Source organism: Mytilus californianus, unplaced genomic scaffold, assembly GCF_021869535.1.
Source record: "Mytilus californianus isolate M0D057914Y unplaced genomic scaffold, xbMytCali1.0.p SCAF_1, whole genome shotgun sequence".
Lineage (NCBI taxonomy): Eukaryota > Metazoa > Mollusca > Bivalvia > Mytilida > Mytilidae > Mytilus > Mytilus californianus.
In genome coordinates this window covers 137,182,968-137,203,818 of record NW_026262581.1, presented here as the reverse complement: position 1 = coordinate 137,203,818, position 20,851 = coordinate 137,182,968, and the positions used below count along the sequence as shown (strand labels likewise).

The 20,851-nt window shown below is 31.5% G+C and overlaps 2 protein-coding genes across 8 annotated transcripts in view; one reads left to right on the top strand and one right to left on the bottom strand.

Moving 5' to 3' along the window:
• The window catches only part of LOC127736224 (trimeric intracellular cation channel type 1B.1-like), a 200,978-nt gene that overhangs the window by 53,839 nt on the left and 126,288 nt on the right, over positions 1-20,851 (bottom strand). The window lies entirely within an intron of this gene.
• The window catches only part of LOC127736176 (probable 3',5'-cyclic phosphodiesterase pde-5), a 75,957-nt gene that overhangs the window by 8,428 nt on the left and 46,678 nt on the right, over positions 1-20,851 (top strand). For 5 of the 6 annotated variants that reach the window (XM_052246762.1, XM_052246756.1, XM_052246768.1 and 2 more), the window contains 3 exons: positions 5,551-5,616; positions 15,974-16,126; positions 19,892-19,929. In XM_052246762.1, coding sequence (XP_052102722.1) covers positions 5,551-5,616; positions 15,974-16,126; positions 19,892-19,929 — 257 coding nt within the window. Of the gene's footprint in view, positions 1-5,550; positions 5,617-9,950; positions 10,481-15,973; positions 16,127-19,891; positions 19,930-20,851 lie in introns of those variants that run through there. The other variant, XM_052246779.1, reaches the window with a different exon arrangement.

The following is a 20,851-nucleotide window of genomic DNA, read 5'->3' as shown; positions in this document are numbered from 1 at the left end:
TGGTTATACTAAAATCAACATATCCTATGTGTGCTTCAGTGGTTCATTACTAATGCCTGATAAATATAAAAGAACACCCATATCGGACTAAAAATCTCTATGTTATGTATGCATTTGTGACTTATCCATTTTAGAGAAGAGGAGACGGACAAAATTTCCAAACAAATGGACATAATTTTAATCTGTCGCATACCATTCACACGTTTGGCCAAATTAGAATTTGAAATAAAGTTCTTTCCTGTTTCAAATGGTAACGTCTAACTCTTATAGTTTTTATTGTCATTTTCTTTTATCTGTGCCCTATAGCACATTTCAATTAAAATATATGATGTATGGGAATAAGTGTATGGTCATATAAGTCGTTATAGAGGCCTCTTATAAATGTATGGTCTTATAGGTCGTTATAAGAGGCCTCTTATAAGTGTATGGTTCTATAAGTCGTTATAGAGGCCTGTTATAAGTGTATGGTCATATAAGTCGTTATAGAGGCCTCTTATAAGTGTATGGTCATATAAGTCGTTATAGAGGCCTCTTATAAGTGTATGGTCATATAAGTCGTTATAGAGGCCTCTTATGAATGTATGGTCTTATAGGTCGTTATAAGAGGCCTGTTATAAGTGTATGGTCTTATAAAAGAGGGGCGAAAGATACCAGAGGGACATTCAAACTCATATGTCGAAAATAAACAGACAACGCCATGGCTAAAAAAGAAAAAGACCAATAGACAAACAATAGTACACAAAACACAACATAGAAAACATATAAGTCGTTATAGAGGCCTCTTATAAGTGTATGGTCCTATAAGTCGTTATAGAGGCCTCTTATAAGTGTATGGTCCTATAAGTCGTTATAGAGGCCTCTTATAAGTGTATGGTCCTATAAGTCGTTATAGAGGCCTCTTATAAGTGTATGGTCATATAAGTCGTTATAGAGGCCTCTTATAAGTGTATGGTCATATAAGTCGTTATAGTGGCCTGTTATAAGTGTATGGTCATATAAGTCGTTGTAGAGGCCTCTTTTATGTGTATGGTCCTATAAGTCGTTATAGATGTAAAACAACTCTTTGAATAGAAATAAAACTAAACTTTTTATCATTGTAAGAGGCGCAAAGAAAACTCTTTGGATTCAGGATAGCTATGAAAATATGGCAGAATTGATATACTAGAATGATAAAAAACGAACCAAAAATGGAGTTGGAACAGTTTTATCGTTAGGATCATTGTGTCATACTTTCCTACATGCATCACACTTTCATTGTATTACTTTAAATCAAGTTTGGAAAAATATCTAGGAATCAAAACATGAAAATTAGAACTCACACATATTGACCTTTTTCTAATATTCACTTTTTTATGAACCAAACCGAAATACTGTATAGCAAAAGAAAATGTCAAAATAAAGATATGTAGTAAGATTGCCAAGTGACAACTTTTTACCAAAGACCAAGGGAAAAGGATTTCATCAACTACATGACATTCATCTATTAACAATCAGCAAAATCCATAAAATATAGTAAGCTATAAAAGACTCCATATTAATATAATGCCTAAAATATCAAAGTAGAAAACCAACGGCCTGATTTAAGCTTATAACATTAATGAAACAACTCTCCACCAGAGACCAAATGGCGAAGAAAGTTAGCAACTATTATAGGTCACCATACGAAAGACAACAATGAGCAAAACCTATACCACATAGCAAATAAGGGTTATTACTGAGAACGGAAAACTAATAATAACTTGCAAAATGACTGTGAAATCCCTTGAAATGAGCGACGGACAGACTGAAAATTGTCAATTTTTTACTTTGCATCAAAAAAATTATTAGAAAAGTCATTGCCTTTTTAAAAAGTATGTTTTAATATTTCTGTTCTTGATAATCGTTAATTTGCACGAAAAAGTAGTTACCAATTTTGTTAAAACCTGACGAAAACAAGATATAAAAGATTTAAAAGCTTAGTTTAGTGCGCTTCCTTCAAAGGAGGTTTTGACTTAACATATAAATAGGGTGTGAGTATTGAAAAGAAAAGTCAACATATTAAGTTTTTATTCGAATTTTTAGTTATATTGAAAGATTTTTGTAAGAAAATAAGTATTGACTATTTTCCCATTCTTCTTTTCTAAATTGAATGACATTGTAATTGTCCTCTATCCAGCTGTGTTAATGTCAGATACTTGCCATTGAATTGTGCCAAGTAGTTTGTACCTGTTTAACTTTATTTCAGAGTACAACAATTCTTCAACAAATATGATTTAATCGAACCTGAAATGTTGGTTTTAAGTGATTTTTTTAAACTATAAAATATTTGTCTTGCATTTATTCATTTTGATTGCATATGACCTCATCATTCAGAAACAAATAGATATTAATAAAGGAGATGAAGGGTACAATTAATGAGACAGCAACCAAACTACAAAAACAACAAAATACATCTAGAGGGCAAAATCCATGCAGTCTTCAACAAAGGATAGGTGTCTATACAATAAATCCAGCTTTAAATTGTCCCGAGTCTATAACAGTTGTGAAGACATCAAACAGAAACAATTGAAAACCAGATATTGAGGCCAAATTCCTTAGAACGACAAAAACAACATCAAAATATGACAAATGACAAACACTAACAAAATTCCTAACTTGGAAATTGAAAATAATACTTTATAAAGTTGATGCGTCCGCAGGTCTTTTCCGGAAATACTTTCATTAGAAACGCTCAAACCAAAACATTAAAAGCCCAGAATGTATCAGTACTTGGAAACTTGATGAACTATAGGCCGTACGGTGACCTATAGTTGTTAATTTCTGTGTCATTTGGTCTCTTGTGGAGACGGCAATCATACCACATCTTCTTATTTTTATATATGACCAAATGGGGACATAAAAAGAAATAATAATAATAATAATAATAATATAATAATAATACCATCTAAGGTATACTCTGCCTGGTGTTGTTGGGACTGTGGTTTCCTAATAATTTCTAATAAGTGTGTTCGATAACCCCATATATTGGACCTTTTAAATCAGGATTTTATAGCAATTTTTACAATGTATTCTAGCTTCAACAACGACTAGTTATGTATTTTAGCTTGAAAATTCAAGTATCAGCGTTCTTTTGATGATTAGCATCCATCTTAATTTTCCACCAAATTTAATGATTCATAGGTTTCTTGGACCGGAAACGTAGAGCGCATGCGTCGACAAAAATGTTTTTTGAACGATCTAACTCAATATTTAGTATGCCGGACCCTAATATAGAGTTTCCCATGTGAAATTGAAATATCTAAATATCTAGGAAAGGACAGTTATTGATATATGTGATTTATTTTCATTTGTGTAAATTTCGGCAGTATATATAGGGAATTCTTGAATACTTAACGAAAAATATGATCAAGATAACTGTAAGGTTTGTTGAGTTTATCAATTCAATGACATCCAGACGGGTCTTTACTGAGTTTGGCCATAATCTGTCAATCCTAGCAATACAAGAACATGTCTGCTATTAAAGGGGCACAATTGGTGTCCATTGGAGTACCTACAAACTGTCGTCAAGCTTTATTGGATTTGTATTTGGTCAGTTGTAAAATTCAGGTTAAGAGGAAACGTGAGATACTATAATCTCTTGAGGTGATTTTATTTAAGCGGGAATCTTTGCTAGTTATAAATCCTTGTAATTTGAGGTTTATTTTGTCAGATTGATATCCTGTATATAGATATACTCAAACCCAACATATCTGAGATTAATTTTCTAGCATTGGTGATTTTTAGTATAATATTTTCATTGTTTGTGATATTTTAGTATGTGCTATTACTACCACCCTATTCCTATATATCTTTTTTTATTATTTTAATTCCCTTTTTTCATTTATATTTGTAGCATTACCTTCGCTTCCTCTTCCTCTTTCTCTTTCTCTGGAAACTAACAGACAAAAAGTAAACAACTAGAACATCACCTAAAATATTGCTTAATTCGGGACCCAATACCAAGTTATAAGCTCAGGTGTTTCGATTCTACAGACAACTTTCTGCCGGTCTGTTCATGCCCTTTTGGTCTTAAATAATTCTTTTCCTAAACTCTTGGGTCTCTAGCGAACCTGATGAAGAGTATCCCAAAAAATAAATGCGCATGTTAATTATGCACTTTTGGTGGCTTGGAATTGCTGCTAGTACACAAAGATTGCAAATCCTTCAGATTTGTTTGAATGCTCTGTTTAGGCCCTTTCGTTTTTACATTCAATTTTTTTTTTACAATTCGACGTTCAAACTTTTGGTCTGTAATGTAGATGATGGTGGTTATTCCACAAACACGTGTGATGTGCACGCGGAAATCATGCCTTTTCTTCTTTTTTTTTGTACATGGTGAATTTATCTATTTTCTCAAGTTCAATATAAATACAAGATGTATATTATAATAAGACAGCAAGACACGAAAACCATCAAACAATAAGACAATCTACTGTCATATAATATATATATTTCTACTGGTAGAACCCCTTAAATGATGAGAACATTTACATTGGAGTCCTTTAATAAATATTCTTTATTTATCAATAGAAATCTAAACTGACTGTCGATGTGTGTACAGCAAGAGAGTGGACTACAAATTTCTCATTGTAAACTTTTCATATGTATGTATCAACATTCCAGCAGCAGCACCATCATAGTATATATATTACCTTGGGTATATTCCATTTTTAAAGCCAAAATCCAATCCTTCTTTCTTTGTTTATGATTGATTACCTTTCCTCTTCGATGACCGTCATTGTCATGCTTTGATATCAGTTCGTTGTTTGAATGATGTATATTTTGTTTATATGTATGTCTGTATTTGTCGGTTACTGAAGAGCTTATATTATTGTTATATAGCATGCCGACTGTGAATAAAACATTTTAATTGATATATTTTGTCTAAATTAGTATTATGATATGTTTACTTATCCTGAGCTACATGACGGGTGCCGCTATTGTAACAGGACGTATTATCTATACTGAGCAGCTGAGTTCACCCCCATGGTGAGGTTCTTTTTTGTTCGATCTTTAGTTTTCTGTCTAGTTTGTATCTTGTTTTTGATTGTCTTCTGTCATTATGTTGTCTGTCCTTCGAATTATGATTTGCATTGTCCCTTGGTATCTTCTAACTTTTTTATCATCTGGTTGTTCAACAGCTTTTAATCTCTGAAATCACAAAGTAATTTGATACTAATTATGAAAGAAACAAGAGAATTATTGGGATTGTGGCACCATTTTAGAATAAATGCGTGGTCATCAGTAACATAAATATACTAGTATTGTAAGTCAATCGAGTCCAGATTAAAATGTTCGATTTCAAATTTCCGGAGGAACATTTGGTTCAGTTATCTCCTTGTAAGTTTAAGAATGGTAAAAATGAAGTCATCTCTGCTCGTGATGGGCAATCACATGTTCAGCTGCTAGATACTTACCTCTTACATGTCAAAACATTAGAATACTTATTGTCCAGATTAGATACCTACGTATATGACTAACGTTCATCATTAGTGTCCGTCTCTCGTTGATTGATTCTATTGTATTTTTTAGGAATTAGTTCTGTCCTTAATGATCAGCCAGTGACGTCAAGTCGTGGTCGACATTACATGGCAACAGGTAGGAAAATCCATAACGATACATTACTTATTTCTCCTATTCATTAGCAATCTCCTGCCGAACGCTTTATGGTATCTCTATTTAAAAGACATTATTTTCTTACATAAAAGCTGCATTAAAGTATATTTAGAAGTGTTTCCGTACTTTCAGGATATTGGATATGAAACGAAAGACTACAAATTAATTTATGAGCTGAAGTGAAGGGTTATATTAGTAAAGATACTCCAATCCTGCATAGTTATTCTCTGTTGTATTCACATCAATGAAAGAGAAAATTTCTACGTGTCTATTTTTCATAAAAACTGCTTACTGGAAATATTGTTTTTCTATCATATAAATGCTAATGTTTAAACTAAAAAGTTTCCGAATGGAATAGGTTACAACGTTTAACATCTCCAAGACCATATAGATATGTTTAAAGTTGTACAAAATTTTGTTTTGGAAACAGGGAGATTTGGTTAATAAATCTTTTGGTTTTTTGTCGATTTGTATTTTGAAACTTTGTAATTGAAATTTATTTTGTGGAACATATACGTATCATATTCACAGCTAAGACAACAATTTTAAATGAATTGATCTTTGGGTTAAACTGACTTCTGAGTAACTGGCAAAACACACAGGAATAAGCAAGTAATGTAAATTGTAAATTGCAAATTATATTATAGCGTGTTTCTTTTCACTATGTTCCCAATGTTGTCACCTTGTTAAGGGAGACGTATTTATATATGTTCTATATTTCTATTGTATAATTGTAATTTATGCACTTTTGAAAAATAAGATATGTATTAAAGTAAGATCGTAAAACCAAACCCCTGAAACACGATTTAAATTGACACAAAAATAATTGTGATGTAATGTGAACGTGTAGATAATACTCTAAATACAGAGGTACTATGCTCTTTGATAGACAGCAGCTGTTCCTGTGTTATAACGTATGCTCTTTGATAGACAGGAGCTGTTCCTGTGTTATAACGTATGCTCTTTGATAGACAGCAGCTGTTCCTGTGTTATAACGTATGCTCTTTGATAGACAGGAGCTGTTCCTGTGTTATAACGTATGCTCTTTGATAGACAGGAGCTGTTCCTGTGTTATAACGTATGCTCTTTGATAGACAGGAGCTGTTCCTGTGTTATAACGTATGCTCTTTGATAGGCAGGAGCTGTTCCTGTGTTATAAGAGCATACGTTATAACACAGGAACAGCTCCTGTCTATCAAAGAGCATATGATAGACAGGAGCTGTTCCTGTGTTATGAATAACGTATGCTCTTTGATATACAGCAGCTGTTCCTGATAACGGTTATGTTGGTCATAATCTCTGTATCAGTCTCAACCGATTCGTGGTGGCTAACGTTAAATGTGTTTTCAAAATACTCATGTAATATATTATGAATTACATTTTTTATTGATATATCGTGCAAAGTTATACAAATCTTAATTCAGTGTATTACTTTAGATGAACTTCCGACGTCTTTCTTGTCTTTATTTTGAGTATCGACAGTCTAGTTTATATCACACCCTCAGATAACTTTCAAGATGAAGTGTGACATTATATGGCAATGTTGTTTATTTGTAATATCATTATTTCCGAGTATGAGATCTTTATATCCCAATCTTTGTCCGAGTAACTTTATCATGAAAACAAGAACTTGTCAGTTCCATTAAAATCTTGATCTGTTAAGTAACGGATTGTATGTTGGCTGTAGGTACCAAAATGGGTTATGTCATGAAATATTGGAAAGATCCAATTATAAGACAGAGTTATTCATAAGTTTAGGAATGTTAACTAAACAACTCCAAACCATGGCAAATATATAGCCGGAGTAATAATCCATTTCATGGAATGGCGTTAATCTGGATATAATAATGTCTTTATATATTGGGCATTAATGGTAATTAAAATTACATTGAAATAGATAACATGATTTTTGGCTTTAATCTTCTGAGAATATGCCACTAATTAAAGTTTTAATCTGCCTTCATATTAGCTATTGATTAAAAACAGGGCTTTTAGTATTACAAACGCATCTGATGACATACATTAACTAAAACATTTATTCGAGTATGTTGCCATAATTTTTCAAGTTACCTAATTTAACTTAAAGAATAGTTACAGTTATGTCTGTTTTAATTAAATTTGTAAGAACATTTTCCATTATTGATAGAAAATAATATGTTATTGGCAATATATAAAAGAGACAAAATCACATAAAAATGTTTTGATTGCCTCATTGTAGTTACCGTAATCATTGTTTATTTCATTGTGTCTGATGTTGGATCGCTGTCCATTCACGTGTAACAATAATAAATTGTTTTTACCCAACATTCACAACTAAAAAGGTTGTCAGTCTTGTTCCTTTGACTTACGTCAAAACACGTTCACATCACAATCATCCTTCCTGCAATTTTATCCGTACAGTTTGTACTTATATTAGAATCATAATTGATTATTCAAAGCTAGGTAGATATATCAAAATCATAATTGATAATTGAAAGCTATATTAATCCTGTCGTATACTAGTGACATGGTTTGTTTCTAAGAGCTTTTCGCCTTTTTAAAGTGGAATTCTCTCAAACTTGACTAGACTCGCTTTTTTATGCTTTTTTATAATATGAACACTTATCTATCATTGAGGCCTTATGTGACTTGCGGTTTCTTTTTATGTTTGATTGTTGGCTTGTTGTCCCGTTGACGTTTACCATATAGCATTTCTTAGTTAGTTTGTAAAGCATTAGAATAACTTCCCTTGTAATAATCATTAAAAAAAATCAAATACAGAAAACATCGGATTCAATGTGAGTGTTTTGTTTACCAAATCGTTTGTTTACCTTTCGAAAAACACCTCGATCATCATTTAAAAAGTCTCATCGTTTATACCCTCTTAGACGTGCGAAAACTAGACAACAACAACAAAGATAAAAATAAGGGTTATTTTAAACGTTAGATCTATAGCGGAGGCAATGTAGTATGAAAGATTTAAACCCATATAATTATATATGGGTCTATAGATGATTATAACTGATTTTTACTAATATATGTATCTTTAAGAGTTTTGTATTAACAAATTACCTTTTACTAGAGGAAATGCAACACAACTTCCTTATGTTAAATGTTCTAGATAGCTTATGTTAAATTATTTTATATGCACTGACTTAATATAATCCTTTGATGTAGTTTATGCATCCGTTTTCACATTATCTCCTCAATTACAATTTAAATCGCATGTACAAACTTTTGTTGTTTGAGAAAAATCAACATGCGCAAACCACTACATCTATTATAATGACCCATGATGACGCTATGGTTCCTCTTGTTGTGAGGTATAGGTTTCACTTTCGCAAGCTTTTCAATAGACGAAGATTAATCCCCTCCTATTTGCACGTGATAACGTTGGAACTTAACAATGCACCAGCGTGTCACGGCATATAACATTGTAATTCTTGTTGTTGGTAATGTTTTGTATTCTAATGTGGACTGTAGTTCGTCCATAAGATGATAAAATTACATTCACAAAAGAGGACTTTTATTTCATTGAATAGATCTGGTCTGATTGTCAATCGATGATGCCAACTAATAAAAAAAGTCAAAATTTACAAAATGCACAAAAAATAATTAGTATGAATGAGATTATGTATTGCTTACAGATAATTAAACCGTGAATGTAACACCGATAGACACAGTTTCCCTTTATACACTGATTTTTTGTGACTCTATAAAAAGTTTGTATGTGGAATGTTGTGTTGGCGAAAGACCTCAAAACTATTTTTGTACGACTGTGAAATTTTCAACAGAAAGTCACTCCGAAGTAGAAGTAGTAGTGGAAGTATGTGTATGTGAATAATTTTTATGTCTACACATAAATAATATCTTATACTTTATTCACATAAATGGATTTAATTGTTAATGTTTGGTAGTCTTTATAACAATGTTTACCTCAGCTTGAAGACGTTAATGAGGAGTTGTAGTATGATTGCCCATGAGACAACTATCCACCAGAGTCCAAAGGACGAGGATGTAAACAACTAAAGGGCTCTGTATGGCCTTCAACAATGAGCTAAACCCGTATTTTATAGTATAAGCTATAAAAGTTAAATGTATTCTTTATGACGAAAAACGTCTCCATAAAGCAAAAAAAATATGATAATACATATCTGATTAAATCTATTTCGTCACCGTGTGAAACCTGAGTATCTGATACTTTCGATAAATGTGGTACAAAGTTTTAATACAAATTCTCTTTTTGACAATGTATTAGTTATTCTTGTCGCATACATGAAATGGACATAAATCATTCAGACTTTTACGTAGTATGTTTAAACGTTCACAAATTATTTAACTAGTCCTTACAAATGTTTTATTTACATTTGACAATTTAAATAAGAAATTGCAGGAACTGCAAAAGTGAATACATGTTAATGTGTTTCATTAGTGAATCAATATGACGTGAAAACCAGTATATCATTTGTTTAAGTACATAAACTAAATCTAAATTTAAATTGTATGTTTGGATTTGATTTCTAATTTATCTGACTGTCGACCGGGTACCAGTCTTTCAAATTAAAATATATATTTGACTAGTGTATAGTGTGTTAGGATTTCACGGTTGTTGGACATATAAGTTTATTTTGTGGATAAGTCCAATGTTTGGCAGAACCCGTCCTTAATCAGCTTATACCAATATTGAGTTCTGTACGTGTATGGATCATTGTATACCAAAGTCGATTTTAAAAACTGTGCTTCAATTTTAATGGCAAAGAATTTGTGCGAATATTTAATAAAAAAAGATTTTTCATGTTACGGCTTTGTGCATGGATACAAGATGAGTTGGAAGTGAGATAGAATGGTCAAAGTTTTATTATGGCAGGTATGGTAATTTATAAGCGTGGAAAAGTAAATAAACTTTTACCCACTTTTTATTTGTTCAATTGACATTTTGAAGCGCATTTTACGTTCAGGGGTTAAATACGTGAACATTTTCTTTTCAAATTTAGAATGTTCTATCAACAAAAGCAAAGTAATTTCTATACAAATAATTTCTTTATATAGTTGATAGTATTTCAAAGCATAAGTAAAACAATAAATGATCATATTTTCATATTAAATTTAAAGTAAACAGACTTGTTATTCTATTAAGTGCAGCCAAATGTGAAACATTTTAACCTAGATAACTTAATTATGTATTGTTTATAAAAGAAAGACCTTTATTTAAGTTATTGTTCTTTTGACTTCATGTACGAACTTAATTATTCACAGTTTGTAATATAACGGAGTAATTGCATGCTTCAATAACTTTATAGTGCAACCGACTTATCCGATATGTATGGCATATTACTTAAATGATTTGTTTACACAATTTCAAGTTTGTTTGTGATGCTGTTGCCATATTTCTCTTCCTTTCTGCATAATTGTTTGTGAGACTGTTGACATATGTCTCTACCTTATTGCAATATTGTTTGTGAGACTGTTGACATATGTCTTTACCTTATTGCAATATTGTTTGTGAGACTGTTGATATATGTCTCTACCTTAGTGCAATATTGTTTATGAGACTGACTGTTGACATATTTCTCTACCTTAAAACATTATTGTTTGTGAGACTGACTGTTGACATATTTCTCTACCTTAAAACATTATTGTTTGTGAGACTGTTGACGTATTTCTCTACCTTAGTGCAATATTGTTTGTGAGACTGACTGTTGACATATTTCTCTTCCTTTATGTTTTATTGTTTGTGAGACAATGGACATTTGTCTCTACCTTATTCCAATATTGTTTATGAGACTGACTGTTGACATATTTCTCTACCTTAAAACATTATTGTTTGTGAGACTGACTGTTGACATATTTCTCTACCTTAAAACTTTATTGTTTATGAGACTGTTGACGTATTTCTCTACCTTAGTGCAATATTGTTTGTGAGACTGACTGTTGACATATTTCTCTTCCTTTATGTTTTATTGTTTGTGGGACAATGGACATATGTCTATACCTTATTCCAAAATTGTTTATGAGACTGACTGTTAACATATTTCTTTACCTTAAAACATGATTGTTTGTGAGACTGTTGACGTATTTCTCTACCTTAGTGCAATATTGTTTGTGAGACTGTTGACATATTTCTAAACCTTAGTGCATTATTATTTGTGAGACCGTTGACATAATTTTCTACATTAGTGCATTATTGTTTGTGAGACTGTTGACACATTTCTCTACCTTAGTGCAATATTGTTTGTGAGACTGTTGACACATTTCTTTACCTAAGTTGCCATATTGTTTATGAGACTGACTGTTGACATATTTCTCTTCCTTAACGTTTTATTGTTTATGAGATTGTTGACGTATTTCTCTACCTTAGGGCATTATTATTTGTGAGACCGTTGACATAATTTTCTACATTAATGCATTATTGTTTGTGAGACTGTTGACACATTTCTCTACCTAAGTGCAAAATTGTTTATGAGACTGACTGTTGACATATTTCTCTTCCTTTATGTTTTATTGTTTGTGAGACTGTTGACGTATTTCTCTACCTTAGTGCATTATTGTCTGCGAGACAATTTTCTACATTAGTGCATTATTGTTTGTGAGATGTTGACACATTTCTTTACCTTAGTGCAATATTGTTTGTGAGACTGTTGACATATTTCTCTTCCTTTATGTTTTATTGTTTGTGAGACTGTTGACGTATTTCTCTACCTTAGTGCATTATTATTTGTAAGACCGTTGACATAATTTTCTACATTAATGCATTATTATTTGTGAGACTGTTGACACATTTCTCTACCTAAGTTCAATATTGTTTATGAGACTGACTGTTGACATATTTCTCTTCCTTTATGTTTTATTGTTTGTGAGACTGTTGACGTATTTCTCTACCTTATTGCTTTATTGTCTGTGAGACAGTTGACATAATTTTCTACATTAGTGCATTATTGTTTGTGAGATGTTGACACATTTCTTTACCTTAGTGCAATATTGTTTGTGAGACTGTTGACATATTTCTCTTCCTTTATGTTTTATTGTTTGTGAGACTGTTGACATATGTCTCTACCTTATTGCATTATTGTTTGTGAGACTGTTGACATATTTCTCTACCTTAAAGCATTATTGTGTGTGAGACTGTTGACGTATTTTTCTACCTTATTGCAATATGTTGACATATTTATTTACCTTATTGCAATATTGTTTGTGAGACTGTTGACATATTTCTCTACCTTAAAGCATTATTGTTTGTGAGACTGTTGACGTATTTGTCTACCTTAGTGCGATATTGTTTGTGAGACTTTGACATACTTCTCTTCCTTTATGTTTTATTGTTTAAGAGACTGTTGACATACTTCTCTTCCTTTATGTATTATTGTTTGTGAGACTATTGACATATTTCTTTTCCTTAGATCATTATTGTTTGTGAGACTAAGTTACTTTTCCTTTCAAATATTACCTGACAAGGCTGAATTAGGAAACCAACCTTACCTTGGAAAACCGACAACAGTGCTTCTTTTAATCATAAAAGACTGTCTGTTTCTCATAGTTCTTCCATCGAGAGAGTGAGAAAAGATAGTTTTGTTTTGAGTCTGATTTTTAAGGTTTCGCATAAGCTTTTAACTTTATTTCTTAATTCGTAAGTGTAATTACGTATAACTGTATATCGATATTTTAAAACGTGCTCTCATTATTTACTACAGAAATAATGTTTGCTTAGCTTCCAGTGGCAAATACTTCATACAAATACAAGACGAGAAAATGAAATTAACACTAAATCTGACAAGTAGGTTGCCTCGCAAAAGACCACCTACGGACCCTTCACATAGATATTACAAGGGTTCTCTATCGTGCAGAAAGCGTGTCACGAATGTGACAGTAATGTTATATCAAAAGGGAAATTACAGTGCATAGTTTTCTAGCAGTTCACATTTGTTTCCATATTTATTTTTATCAATTATCGTTTCTAACTTGAAATTTGACTGAGCAAATATTGATAATGTTAGCGATAGAAAAAGGCGTAAAGAGATTTCCATAAGTGTGTTTAGAGTATTGATTTTAATATATTGTAATGTATTTATCAAAGAAGTCGATCTTTCATATTTTATCAGTAGTAATTCCTTTTTAAAATATTTTAATAAGAAATTTATATATGGTGTGCAGATGTGAATGTGAGGCCATCGACACTTAATTTATTTGATCTTTAACTGATAGCAAGTATCTTCCCTTGAAGATGTTGATGCTTCTTGCAAATAACACATATATATTCAGGCTATGAGTATAATCCTGCTTTGCACTATGCCACACTCGAGACTAGATTTTTAAAAATTTTCAAACGTGTAAAATTTCGCAAGGTATTTTTTTCGATCAGACTTCCCGACATGGACTCCGTCACTGTTTAGCAGATTATGTCCCTACTCCTAAGGCGGATTGGTCACATGATAAAAATAAACAAAATGCATTGCGGACTTACAACGAGTATCGAAAGCTTTTGTAAACTTTCAGCAATGATTACTTCTTAAATACTATAGTCTAAAGACGCATTTTAAATGTAAACTTAAACAACAACAACAAAACACACACATATCAGTAATGCGATCCGATTAGTAACACCTAGAGGTGTTAGTTGTTTGTCTTCCACTTTGGATTGTCCATTTGGTATCTTAGTTAAAGTATTGACTAAATCTCGAAAGTCATCATATATAATAAGTTCGGTTGAAAGTGCATCTTTGATTTTCTATATATGCTAAGCCATCAGCATTGTAATTGATTTGGTCTTCAAACTGTTTCGATTCGATGAGTCTTGTGTAGACGAAACGCGCATTGTGTAGAATACAAGCCTGGTATCGTATAATTTAAAAGACTGTGACTATGAGATAGCTGTCAATATTAAAATGTATATATATATCTAGTCTTATTTTTGTTTTACTGACAGTGATCTTATTTCCTGATTTAAATAACAATTTCTATATTCCTCTGACATAGATTTCTTATGAAGGTGTGGGATTATATTTTTTTATATATTAAAAACAAACAGAAGTTTAAATCCTGCATTGATATTAAAGTATGCCGAATAAAAATATAATGAATTCGATTACAGGTAATTATTAAGGCGTTCGGTAAAATCCTTTATGGATTAGCGTGCTTGTATGTATTTTAAACATTGTAAAACGTTTGCACTCTTTTGCCTGTAATACGAAAGAATAAGTTTGCTCTCCAAACCGGTCAACACTTTAAATTTATACATCTGTACTTAATGTATGCTGCATCACCACTATCCCAGGTAAGGGGAGAGTTTAACCCCGCCACACTCTGTATGTGCCTGTCCCAAGTCACGTGTCCGAGGCTGTAGTTCATTTGTCGTCGTTGGTTAATGTCTTTCATATTTGTTTTTCGTGAATTGGTTTGTTATAATTTAGGCCTATAATTGCTTACATCCACTTCATTTAAACTTTGGTGGATAGTTGCCTCATTGGGAATCATACCACATCACCTTACTTTTATATTAATTAACAACAAATGATATGGACTGAGCAGGCATCACACGGTAAAACGAACAATAAGTTGTCAAGAATCATGTCATACTCACTATAATGAACAGGTTTAATGAACCCCTCCCCTCCTCTGTTTGTTGTCTGTTTGAGGAGTATATCAACGAAAAGCAGCCCGTCAACAATATTAAAAGAGAGAAGTTTGAATATTTTTTGAGGTGTCCAAAATGCTAGAGGATAAGCATTTTGCAATAATTGACAGTAACAAATATGTGACATATTTACCATTAATAAGTAAAGATTATGAAGAAAAAAAAGTGTTATATGTCAAATTATATATAATCAGTCATCTAAGCAGTGTCCATTTTTTAATAAATAGTTAAAAATCAAAATGTTACCTATGTAAAAAGTGCAAATTTCTTACGTTTTGTACAGAAGTCGGTCAAAATGAAAGAAAAACGACGTCGCGTAATGTTACCATTACTAAACTGAATACTGTGCGTATATACTGTGCGCGCACTATATATGTTTCTATACTTTTTACTTTTAGCTGTGTATAAATATATAAATGTGCTGCTATTTGGATTTTAGTTTTGTTGAATTTTGATATTTTTACAATATGACTTTAATTCCGCCAAGTCAAAACTGCCAATCACAAGCCTTAATAAAAGAGGAGGAAGTCATAAAATACACAAGCTCAAATGTCATGTAGAAAAGGCGCAAATGTCCTGTAGAAAAAGCGCAAATGTCCTGTAGAAAAAGGTGCTAATGTTCTTTTTATAAAATCGGAAACGTCACCTATAGACAAGTATTAAGCATTTGTCAATAAGAATAAAAAGGCTTTTTTTCCACAAAATATGATGATATTTTTCATTGTATTTCAGATGTGTCTCCAGAATTAGTTACGCATTTTTTAAACGAAAATCCAGAATTTCTAGACAGATATGTAACTACACATGTTTCAGAGGATAAAATTCGACAATGGTCACTACGCAAAGGCAGTAAAAATGTCCACACAAGACAACATAATTTAAATGGTAAGTTTCTAGAAGTTAAAAGTTTAACAAATCGCAGATCTGCAGGCACGAAAATAATCCATATTTTGTCTTTAATTTTATTGCTGATAATAAAAAAATCCTGTTATCATTGTAATATTGACGTTATGTTGCTATCATTTGAACTTATGACAACAACGAGTATTTCAGGTGCGGATGATTAAGACATGTTTAAATGGGTTCTAGGAGAGGGAGTCCACGTGGTAAAAGGAGATTTAAGCCTAGTTTTTGTCGAAATTGGGCCGAAATATTCAGTACCTCCCCGTGATCGACATTCCCACGGACTCCCACTAGCTTGGACCATTATACTAGTCCCATCCGCTAGCCAACGTAGCGCAGCGGAATATAATGAATGAATTGTTCGGGTTACGATATTTGGCGATTTTAAATAAAATCTGAAAAAAGGAAAGCTAGGGTTCCAACCCCAGGAACAACTGCTTTTCAGGATTTATCCATGTAGTTTATATCACCTTTTCTGTATTTTTATTTCCCAAATTACGAAAATTGGTAAATAAGCATACATGAACATACAAACTAATCACAATTTTGTAAGAATGAACAATAATTTATATGAATAAAAAAACACTGAAGTATACTGAGTATCATTAGAAAAAATTAAAATCACAAAAATACTGAACTCCGAGGAAAATTCAAAAAGGAAAGTCCATAATCAAATGGCAAAACCAAAAGCTCAAACACATCAAACGAATGGATAACAACTGTCATATACCTGACTTGGTACAGGCATTTTCTTATGTAGAAAATGGTGGATTGAACCTGGTTTTATAGCTAGCTAAACCTCTCACTTGTATGCCAGTCGCATCAAATTACATTATATTGACAACAATGCGTGAACAAATCAAACAGACACAATAGGTAAAAATGTCAAAAATAGGGGTACGGCAGTCAACATTGTGTTATCATCGTAATCACTATAAAAACAAAAAAATGTAACAAAGAAGCACAAAAAGGCATACATCAAATTTAACATCATTAGAAACGCATCATATTCCAAGCACCCCTTTTGCCCTTTTTTAATAGATAATAAAAAGAGTTCTTGTATGACTAATTAAAAAGAAATAATTAAGAGAATAAATTATATTGTGTAGATCAAAAGTTTTAGGTAAATAAATAGTTGTGTGACACTGAAAGTTTTTAAAAGATGTTGTTGAAGACTTACTAGAAGGTCAACATACTGTAATCACAACCGTTAGGTCAAAATCGGAAAGCTCTGAAAATAATTCTCGTAAATATTCTGTGTACATAACATAAACCTCCAGAATCACAATCTAACAACAACTGGTGAACTTTTAAAGAAGATTTGTTAGTTTGTATTCAGTTTATCCAGCCGGACTGAATGCGTGTCACCAGAGACATCACTCAGATATTAAAATAAAAAAAATGTCGAGTGCCTCTAAAATAAATCAACAACTTTCATTAAAGTGCACAAACTTGATTTTAATTCAACATGATCAAATAAACTGAAAATACAGTTGAGAATTAGGAGAAGTTTATCGTATCATTGACTGATTGCGAAGGCTGTGAAATGTCTTCCGGAAATAACCCACAATAGATCCAGATTCGGTGGCCTATTAGTATATAAGTTTCCGGTATGAAAAAGTGTATGTGTTTCAGTCAAAATAATTATGTTTGACGCCTTGGTAGGTTCTTGAGGTCCTGTCAGGTTTTAAAACATTTCGAGTTGCACAGATTTTTCTGTATTAATTTAGTGGTATAAATTAACACGGCCATTAATTTTTATCAAAGTTATGTTGGAACTTAAAAAAAAAATAGACTTCAAATGTCACACAGTCCAAAGAATTTTTAGACAGAGACATTTAGTATATATGTCTCTGTTTTAGAATAGCCTTACAAGACGTCATAATTATTGGACTAGATTTACTTACCCCCATCCCAATTTGTTTCAAATGAATACTTTTTGTATGTTTTGGACTGATTGTTTTATCATTGAAAATGAACAGGCTACAAAGATCAAACTATCATTACTTTTTTTTTTATACATTTTGTATTTTACCACCCAACCCCGTCTAATAAAGATTTTTCTTATTTACCATTAAATATATGTTCTAAATTAGGTTCAGAAATATGATTTCTTTCTTGCTGCAAATTAAGTTTAAAATATGAGGTGCCATAACCACACAGTCTTCTTTAATTTCATTGTTAACATGCAATAAAATTGCAAAGAGACCTTCTTATATAATCAATTTTCTAAACTTATTTATTGTAAATAATATCCACCCAAACCCTAGAAGGGTCGACGATACATTAAATGCAAAGAAATCAAAAACCAAATCAGTTCAGGTAACAAACTTTTTTGCTTCAAAATTTGCTATGAATTCATTTCTGTGTTAAAAGTTACATTTAAAATATTTAAGAGTGTCTTATTGTTTTTGAGAAATTTATTATTTTTTTCTTATTCCACCTGCATTTTAGTATATTTGATAGAAACAGTCTCTCGCACCCAAAATAAAGATTTATATGCATTGATTATGCATTGTTTACACTGATATTGTAACTCGACATGTGAAAAGATATTTTGTAATATTTTTACAATGGAAATCAAATAACTTTTGGATGCAAATGTTTTCAGCCATTGTCTTACCTTTAAGAAGCATAGAATTGAACATTGTTTTGTTTTTGAGAAAGTGGATACATTTTGTTTGTTTTGATAAAATTTCGAAGTTACGAAAAAAAATGACCAATTAATTCTCAAACATAGCCAATCTTTGATATTTTTCCATGCAAATAATTTATTTAACTCAGTGTTTATATTGCAATTAAATTTGACATGTAATTGTCATTCTAATAATACCCTAGTACATAGCTATATTAAGGAGATATTAAATCATAACACTAACATGATCAAAGAAAACAAACATGGCACCTGATCACGGTATAAGTTTTGACAAGACCTATGAAAATGTTTTGTCTGAATCTTAATGAAATTATTTTATGATTTTATTTTAAATTAATGAAAGATAACCTAGAATGGATGTAAAAATGTAACTGAGGTGAAATGTATATATTTTTCAATTTTCTAAATCCTTCATCACACTGGTAACCAGTAAATTATACATAATCCTAATTAAACCAGTAACATGCAGAGTTACAGAACATAATTATAAATGGAATAGTTGCATATGTGTATTGGTAACAACTTTGTTTCTATAGTCCTGACTTCTACTCAAGAAAAGTTGAAAAATTTGATAGATAGTGGTCAGAAAAGCATCTAAACTAGAAAATTCACTTATTTCACAGAAAATGTATCTCTCTTAGAAAGACATCCTGATTAGGCACGAAATATTTGCCACTGGGCATTTAGCAAGCAACAATCAATTTATTTACTGGTAAACAGAAAACAAACTTTCATTTTATTTGGTCTTAAAACATATGAGACATGAAAAGATAACTAAAACTTGAGACAAAAACTTATAATTTATGAGAGTTTAAAAATCAAAAGAGTCAAAACATCTGAGGTTATCTGTGTGTCATTGCCTGTGGAATTTAAAACAATTATTTACATAACAAACACTTGCACATCAAACCTAATCTGAGCTGGTCATGTGGAATTGTCAACACTTGGCGCTACCCACACAGCACAGAGATACGTCAAGATGTCTAGGCTATTTTGTAACCTGACATTTGTTACCATTTTCAATATATCTACATCTTATTCCTGTTTCAATATTTTTACAATTTAATAATATATTTTGTATTCTTTATTAGGAGAACTATTGAGAGAAAAGAAAAGTAGTAAATGGAAGGTGAGTGGTTTAATTAAGACTAAGCATTGCTAACCCTACCCCACCCCCAAAAAATTGGGGGTGTTCTTAGGTGCTCAGAAAGATAATAATTCATTACTTTATCAATAAAAAATGTTTTCCTACAATATGACGCAAGGTGCCACATTTTACAGTTATATTATATCAAAAGATTGGTTATGTATTCCATTGCTATTTGACAAGTTTTACACATAAATGTGAACATTAAGCAAATACAGATTATATTAATGTCGTCACTTTAAACTTTGAATGAAATATTGTCCTAAAAGAAATGGGCTTTTGACATGAATGGCCATTAAATGTCATGTTTAAGATAACAATGTTGGTCAGTTTACCTACTGATAATACTCAAAGATTTATTACCAATACCTATGTTTCATCTTACGTCTACATCATAGGAAGGTAGTTTGCCATTACTTATTGGTAGCTAAATGTAAATATAAGATGGGTATAGGAATTGTTGGTTACTTACGGTTTACATAAAGTTTTTATGTACCAAAACAGTCTCTGAATGGCTTAAGATTGTCTTGTATTTAGTTTATTGTTTATAAATGTCTTTAGTTGAAGTTTAGTATCTTGTGTCAGAATACACACATTGTGGTATGTTTCTTACCACTAATACTGTGTCATGTATACAAGGCCATATGTCATGACCCAGGATAGTCTATATGAATTTTGGAATCCATGTTTTACTTTTATTTATTTGAGAATATGATTGATTTCTGACAGTGCCACCCTAATGTATTACATATTTAGTAGACTAATGACATAGTACTTGTATCTTCCCTCTATGATAAGAATTTCATGTTTAAGGTATGAAATTTAGGCAATTAGGTGAAAGAATTCTCATTTGTGGTAAATCACTTTTAAATTGTAGATGAATAAAACATAATCAATTTAAAAC